Source organism: Drosophila melanogaster, chromosome 2L (assembly GCF_000001215.4).
Source record: "Drosophila melanogaster chromosome 2L".
Classification (NCBI taxonomy): domain Eukaryota; kingdom Metazoa; phylum Arthropoda; class Insecta; order Diptera; family Drosophilidae; genus Drosophila; species Drosophila melanogaster.
In genome coordinates this window covers 20,126,758-20,135,156 of record NT_033779.5, presented here as the reverse complement: position 1 = coordinate 20,135,156, position 8,399 = coordinate 20,126,758, and the positions used below count along the sequence as shown (strand labels likewise).

At 41.7% G+C, this 8,399-nt stretch overlaps 1 protein-coding gene across 2 annotated transcripts; it reads left to right on the top strand.

Annotated features, from left to right (window-relative positions):
• The first annotated feature begins 233 nt into the window (after positions 1-233).
• On the top strand, positions 234-1,402 carry CG10651 (uncharacterized protein). 2 transcript variants are annotated; one of them, NM_001299166.1, is made up of 3 exons: positions 234-375; positions 434-825; positions 876-1,402. In NM_001299166.1, the coding sequence occupies exons 1-3, from the start codon at positions 256-258 to the stop codon at positions 1,312-1,314; spliced, it is 951 nt and encodes a 316-aa protein (NP_001286095.1). In that variant the 5' UTR covers positions 234-255; the 3' UTR covers positions 1,315-1,402. The 2 variants fall into 2 exon arrangements, with proteins under 2 accessions (NP_001286095.1, NP_610029.2); NM_136185.3 differs by having other exon boundaries at positions 876-1,352.
• Positions 1,403-8,399: the final 6,997 nt, after the last annotated feature.

Here is an 8,399-nt window from a genome sequence, read left to right as displayed (position 1 = left end):
AAGGGACTTCTGGAGAGTGAAAGATCTTTAAATCTTAAGAACTGAATGGCCAATGCTGTCTCAGTGATACGTACCATGCCCTAAAGACACTTGGAATACAATAAATGAAGGAACGCCTTTCAATAAGTGATGTTAGCAACCCAATTAGTCGCGGATCAAGCGTAGAATTAACGATTCATTATATGCTCGTCAAGGCTTCGATTTATTTATTTCAAAACCTCTGTCAGAGCATACACAACTCTGGTTATTTATGCCATGATAAAGTGCATCTGGCTGCTGTTCTCCACATTATATATTCAAGATACAGGCGCTTCAGATAAATGGTGCAAAGCTGACCTGTGCCGAGGACAACACGTGCTCTGCGATGACAATGGAGTGAGTGGGTAGTAAACGGGAGACCAAATCATTCGGATCGCTTTACATATTCTTACAGAATTTTGAATCCACTTGTCCCAAACAAGCCGCAGCCATGGTGAAAATGAGCTGGGATATGATAGCCCTCATCGTGGACAAGCACAATGAATATCGCAACAAGTTCGCCGGCGGAATGGATCAGAATCCGAAGGCGGCAAGGATGACCACGATCGAATGGGATCCGGAACTGGCCAAAGTGGCCGACGGTCTGGTACGTCGTTGTGAGCCAATCCGAGATCAGTGCGCCATAACCCCAAATTACGGTCATGCGGAAGTCAGCTATTCGCTGGAAAAGTACTTCTGCATGACCACGAAAAAGGAGGCCCTGAGGAAGCAACTCGATCACTGGTTTGACCCCAATAGTAAAGATGAAGTGCAGAAGCTGTTCTTCTCATGGACTAAAAATCAGCAGTAAGTCCATGTACCAGGAAGTCCAAAATATTATTGAAGACCGTTTCCAGGGAACTGTCCAAAAACTACTTTCAGGTATTGAGGGATCGAGCTAATCGCGTGGGCTGCGCCATAGTTGAGTATGTTCGGCCAGCACTGGTCCACCAGTTGCTAAAGTGCGTCTACAACTGCGGAGTGAGTCTCTGTGAGGAGGAGGATAATCCCGTCTACGAGGACACCGACGAAGAAGCCGCTTCAGAGTGCATGAAGGGAAGCAATAAGCAATACAAGAATCTTTGCCACAAAGATGAGCTCGTGAAGACCTGCAATGGTGGCTCACTTTTCGTCGAACCTGAAAATGATTATAACGATGGTCAAGAAGAGAATATGGAAAACGATTATGAATTCGAGACCACCGTGTTCACACTTCCAACGTACGATCCAAACGATGTGTTGCCAACGCTACCAGACAACCCAGATTTAAATTTCAATACAATAGTTAAGGACTAGGATCGGGAATAAACAAGTTATTGAAAAGTTTTGACCCTAAATAAAATTTCAATTCATTCCGATCCAAATGAGATGCACAACAGTGAGTAAAGGGTGAAATGCATATCTGACTGTAATATATTAAATATGTCCTTAGTATCCGCGATTTTGATTGCTCTGTAAGTGGAACAGTGCGATTCATATGCGCAACACTAATATACATTTTCTGCTTCTCTGGTTTTGATGTGTGACATCTTTGGGATGTGTGGCTTTCGTGGTGGCAAGTGGTCAGTAAAAGTGTATGAAATGCAAGCTCTCGTACGGTTGAGGTTTCTGGAAAGTGGGTTTCTTTGGCACCGGGGGAAATCAAGGAACCAGGACTATCATGCATGCCCCATTCAGCCACTTCAAGTGCAACTGTAAATGAAATGAAAACAACCGCACAGAAGTAACAAAACAGGACAACAAGTACGTTTCCCCCTCCCCTTTTCAGGAGCTTAGGCGTGTTTCGCATGAAAGGAGTGGAATTTCTACCAGAAGACTGAAACTTATCAAGAGAGAGAGAAAAGTCTGAAAAGCCTGAAATTTCCTTAGTTCATTGCAATTTCAGCCTGCCATTTTGCAGTTCGGATTGGGTGCAAAGTGAAAACGAAATTCAATCAATTTCACGAAATAAAAGTCCTACCCCGATGCACATTTCCACAGCAATGATTTCAGTTTTCAATCCGCTTTACTTTTACGAATTCCGAAAGGCAATAATCCTTATTTGATGCTCGGCTAGTGGTTACTAAAATAAGACTAGCCACTAGTGCTGGCTGGTATATATGTATGCATCAGCATAAAATATGGTAATCTTCAAGTTGGGTTTTAATATTCGCTCGCATACTAATGCCGGGTTAACCCGTCCGGCTAAACCGTCAAAACTGTGACGCAACCAATCTGAATTTTAATACCAGCTTCTGCCCAGGAGTTTTCCACCACCCCCACCAGGTGGCTAGGTAGTGGGTGGTAGTGGGTGGTATCTTCCCTCTGAGACGGAAGAACCCTGCCTGAATGGCTGTCGCAATGTATTAAATGGCCAACGTGGCTTTCGAGGGGGGTGGATGGGCTGTGGGCTGACTAGCACTAACCGCAATTTATGTCGACTTCACTTCCGGTCTGTGGGAAATAACTCTTGTTAGGCTGCCAGCAGCCAGCAGCCAGAAGTCCTGCCCTGTTGTGCATTGTGCGTGGGTGTGGGTACGGGTGTGGTTGTTGGTGTGCTGGCGGTATTTCTTGTCATCATTTTCAGGCAGCTGCAAATTAACTTGCATAATTCAAGCGTCAGTGGGAAAATGTGGCCCGAGTTCATCGGCGCATTTAAAGCCGGGCGAAGACTATTATGTCCTTGTGGCCTTGGTGCCTGTTAAATTATGAGCCCACTGGGCGCATAAATCAACACAATGCCTCTCCATCGCTCTTTGGCTCAATTAATAAGAAATTTCCATAAATGAGCTTTAATTAGATTGGGCGCCAAATTGAAAATGGTTAGCGTATACACGAAGTTGCCTGGTTAGACTCCGCTAAAAGGTTTTCGCCACACTTCGGCGAAGGTAAATTGGAATTTTCAATAGAAGATATATTCGCCCTTATTAAACTTGCGTTTTCCCCTCTCCGAATTTCGTACAAGTAGAAGTTTTTCCCAACCACTGGGAATTACTACTCATTATGCATAGTCAGTATAGGACGATAGAATGACGACACAGTCTCTTTGTCCTTGGATGTGGCGCCACGAAAACGTCAAGATTCGGCACTCTCATAAATTCTATGGCGCGTGCGGTTCGGGTTTCTAGTTCGGAGCTCTGAGTTTCTGCTGCCAGTAAATCTGAAAATGTTTAAGCACTATCCGAAAAATCGAGAAGCCACTGCAAAAGCCAATGACTGCCACTTGGCAACATTGGGAATTGAGCGCAGCGGAAGCCGAGGAAAAAAAACTCGAAGAAAAGGAAGTAAAGTATAAAATGTGAATGCGAATGCGAATGCTGGCGGCTTGTTGCCGGCATTGGAAATTTACGAGTGACACAAATGTCCTTCCTGCTGCATTGCAGTCGCTGGCAAATGGGAAAGGGGATGTGGATGGGAAAAGGAATGGAAATGTGAATAGGAGAAGCTGGTTTAATGACAAGACAAATTATGAAATTTTTAGATGCTCAACTCCCTTGGCAAAGTTTCAGATAAAAAAATAAAAAAAAAACACGAGTTTAAGGAAACCAGAGGAGAAGAGGGAAAAAGTCATTAAAGATGTAAGTATACATGTATAGCAAATTCGAAAGCTTTGTGTCACATTCAGTGTGATATATTATTATGACCTAATATGACCCTACTACTACACATGTTTTCGAAAATATAATTAATACGATTTTTGATAAATGGCTTCTGCGAGGTCGCACCACAATTACATTATTCAATTGCAAAAATGGTAAGCACTGAATGTCAAATGCGAACATTTCGGTTCGCCCACACTCCTTAACGAGTACAATTCAATAAACTTTAAATTGGTCAACTTTAAAACTTGTGTCCCCGTCGACAAGTGCAGTTCAAAGTTATTCGAATGCAGCGCTAGTCTGAAAGGCAATGCAATCCCTCGGAAATCCGCAAACAAAGCCGCCTGTCTTTCATAGAACTTGGTCCTGGGTGACATCATGGGATAACAATAAAGCACACAAAGCCAACAAAAAGCCGCAAGAAGCTACCAAGTTAAAGACAAAGGCCCTTGCCACATATTGTCTCCTGGCCTGGAAGATGAAATGGAGATGAAGGAGGAGCAACTGGAACCGTTCCAGTCCTCAATTCACATGCATGTGGCCGTGTCAGCAGAAAGATTATCAACAATAAGAAATATGTCGACCTATCGAAGTTGAAGTGACAAAGTGTGCGGCGCTGGTCCCAGCCCACCACCCATCCATCCATCCATCCATTCGGTTACAACCAGTGTTTGGTACCCCAAATCTCAGGGACCGACTTTTGTTAACAAGAAGGATATTGTGGCTGACAGGAGTCGACAACGTGCGGCCAGAATTGATGCGGGTGATGGCTGTGGACATTTGTGTTTGCCACTCGAAACAATAAATCCACTCGAGGCGAACCCGAAAAGGAAACTGAATCAACCACAATAACCCGGCGGCAAAGATCGCAAAATGTGAAGGACCCCGTTGACCAGAAAGATTCAAAGTCTTCGACAACTGAATTATGGACAAAGTTCGACAAGGTTGCTGGATTGATTTGGGTCCGACTGTATCTCAATTGACCAACTGACCTCATCGGCTTATGTAAAACGTACATCCAATTGATTTTCATTATTAATTGCTTCCGCTACTTTTTCCACAACGGACAACGGAGCGTAAATCTTACGAAACGCAACAAAAAAGAATTACAGAATTAAAAAAAAAACCATTGTGTATTTCAAGGTTATTTGGCAAAGAGAAACTTCCATTCCATTACAACCGCAAATCACTCAACACTTTACTGCCGAAAGTTTTTGAAAACTAATTAATTAACCTCTAATTGCATTGCCAATGAAATCTGATTAATCAATCTGCATTGCATACAACAGGAACAAACCTACTTTGTACTTTGATTAATTGCCAAAACTGGGGATGGCGAATAAAAATGCATTTCAAGATTGGCCAAAGCTGTCCGAAAGTTAAATCAATCTTCGTTTCGCAAAGTTTTCCTGCTCTTGCTTTTGACACTTGGTTGGTCGCATTTTCTGGCCAAAAGCGAAGGAGGGCCATAATTGTCAGTGGCAGGTTCTAGTTAGTCCCAAGATTGGGAAGAAAAGTTGAGAAGGGTTGAGTTCAAGACGTGATTCGACGTCGTCGTAAGATGCTGTACAGGCAGTTGCACGAATATGAATATAAATAAGAGGTTGGATGTAATAAATGTTCGACTTTATACAAATTCTTAGACTTTTTAAGAGTCATTAATTTAGGTAGCAGCCAACTCGTTGGCTGAGTCTGTTCTTCAACTACTCACAGCTCCACGAATTAAAGTGAGTTTTCTTTGGCGTGCTCCAACCCAGCGCCATTGTTTTCCCAATGATTTTCCTGGCCCTCATTTGAATTCCAGCTTTAGTGCGCCATAAACTCGTAGTGCAAATACAAGAAGGCAGCACGAAAGTCGCATTGAAATTGAAGCCTGTCTCAATGTTTTTGTTGTCGTCTGGCGAAGACACTTGAGACTGACATATAAAACATGTCTCGTTGAAAGTGCGTGAGTTTCTGCTTTGCCTGCATATTGCGAGGACTGCCAGGACTCAGACTCATCGAGGCAGACATGTCCTTCCACTCACTCACAAGCACGCCTATCCATTCCGACTTCCAGTCCATTTCAATGGGCAAGCTCACTCTCTTATCGTCACAGGCAATTTGATGCCTGATATTTTTACCATTTAGTTCAATCAATTTGTCACAATTTCCGGCAGTGGTTGATAAAAACCAAAAACAAAAAACAAAACCAACACAACCGGGGCAAAAGCACCCTGAGCCAGGACCTATTGAAATCTAATGGGACACACAGCTCCGTGACTGTGGAAGACGATGAGCATGGCGATGTGGATGCTGCTGCCTCTGGTGGGTGGATGGGTGGATTGGTGGACGGGTGGATGGGAATGGGTGGATGTGGAATGCTCGCAGGTCATTGATCAGATCTACGCGACACACATAACAATGGGCCCTGGACCAAGCCCAAACTGGCACGTACTCCGAAAATTTGTAACTTGTTGAAATAATTTCCTTCCTTTTAACCCCAGAAGGATTTGTGGTGGTTAACCTTTCCGTATGGGAAATGTCAAACATTTATGAACTGAATTATACATATACATTTTTTTTATCGGCAAGCTAATATTTTAAAAATATTTATCGAGGAAAATGATCTACGATTTTATTTTTTTTAGGTTTTTCGTTCAATGCGAAAAACTAACGCCACGATGGTACTGATATAACATATTAGCTATGTACCCATTTTAATCAATTAAATAAAGTGGTGTCAAGCATAAAGTGATTGGGTTTATTATTGCACTGACACATAAAACAGTAAATCCCTTTAGGGCCTCGTACTTCCTATGCATACTAATGCAAATGGGATATGTTTCCGAGTAGGTGAGATCAGATATTTATGATATATTCGGTGGATTTGACAACGCTTACGAGTTTCCTTATTCGCCCTTCATATATTGTAGTTCTCAGAGGAACTGCAAAGCGTTGCATACCTGGAGGCGCAGTCGAGAGTTATGACAGAATGGCAACACATTCACACACTCACACACGCATTTTGGCGCCTTTTCTCCAGGGTGTGCACCCCTTTCAATCCGGACTTTTCCTGGCGGCTGCAGTTTCTATTAAAATTCAAGTGCGCTGCAGCACAGTGGCAGTGAGTAAGGAGTGTTTTCCGAGTCCCCTGCACGGAAATTACATTGTAAATTTTACCGCAAAGTCCAAGCTAGGCCAGGCCAAAACTGGTACCACCAAAAAAAAAAAAAAAGAGCAAAACAATTTAATTAAAAACCGTGTGGCGAACAGGGATTCGGCTTTGTTTTGTGCCTGGGATTTTTACACACATAGTGGTGACCCTTAATTAGTTGAGAATCTGCGCCATAAAGGTCAACGAAAAGACATAGTATTACATTTCAAGTTCGTTTGTGGTTAAAATGTCGGGTTTTTAATGTTGAGAAAAAAAAAACAATTACAAACTATATTGATTTCAAATAAATCGTAAGTAAATAAAACTTTCAAACTGAAACTCTGGCGTTTAAGCTGGGCTTACTCAAAACACGCTGTGTATCTATATTTTATAAGCAATTGAATATGAATATAGTTATGCTTTTATTTACTAGTTAAATATAGAAAGGTGAAATATTTATATAAAAATCTTTTTACAAGAAATTGAAGCTGGTGCCGCAAGATACGCAGATACCTCGTATTAGAGCACTTAAGCAAAGTGTGCCTAATAAGATAAAAAGTAGATAGCAGGCACTACATTTGTCGTTTCTCCCCGTTAAATCGCCACCTTTTTATTGAGCACTTAAAGCCTTGATAATGTGTCAGAGTGAAATGCGGAGGAAGGGGTAATTTAAATCCGTGTCTGGTGGCAGCTTTGGAACGAGTTAAGTAAAGTGTTTTGTCGGCCGCTCATAGCATGTTGACCATCGCGTTGGGTCATTCGACTTTCCGGCTTTAAAGGGCCATAAAAAATGTACGGCTGGTAGCCCGTTGCTTTCGTCACGCGATTCTAACGAATTTTCACTTCTCGACTGGCCAGTTGGCGTTCGTTTTTTACTTACTAGCTAGTGTTCCACGTTTATTTTACTCTTAAGGTATCCAATTACTAAACGATGAGGTAGTGCAAACAAAGGAACTTTCACTGCTAATTGCATTTAAGGGCACATATTTATATACCGGTATATCCTTGCTTTAACCAGTCACGCAATCTTTCAATAGAGCACTTTTGAGTGCTTGGCTCATACACATTCACATACCTTAAGCCGTATGAAATCACAACTTTCTCTGCATACAGTGCATATAGTGGGGAAAATTTTACTAAATATATTTACATAAATCCGAGCTGGAAATTATAATTTAAGGGCCATACACCCCAAGCCCAACAGACTAAAAAATAATAAATAAAAATGGAAAAAGCCCATAAAATACCGCAGAGTTACAAACTAAATATTTACGTTACTTTGATAAACATTTTCGAGCAATAAATAGTTGGCTTTACAACTTTATTATGGACTGCACAAAAGCCCAACGAACGAGGAACCAAAAGTAAAAAAAAAAAGTAAAATCCATTTTAAACGCAAAAGAACCTTTTGGGAAAAATAAAAGAAAAACAAGGCAGCATGGCGATTCCGCGGTGTTAAACTTTTTATGACTTCCCCCTGGATTTCGGTCCCTTTGAGCTTTTCTTTTATACGACTCTGTTGAATACAAATATTTCTGTCTCCACAATTTGATCGTTATGGGTCCATTATAATTTGTGCCCTTATTATGGGTTTTATGACTGAGACCAGCCAAAGCCATTAGAAGGTTGACCATTGCTGGGTCCAATTAGAAATGGGTTATTAAAAT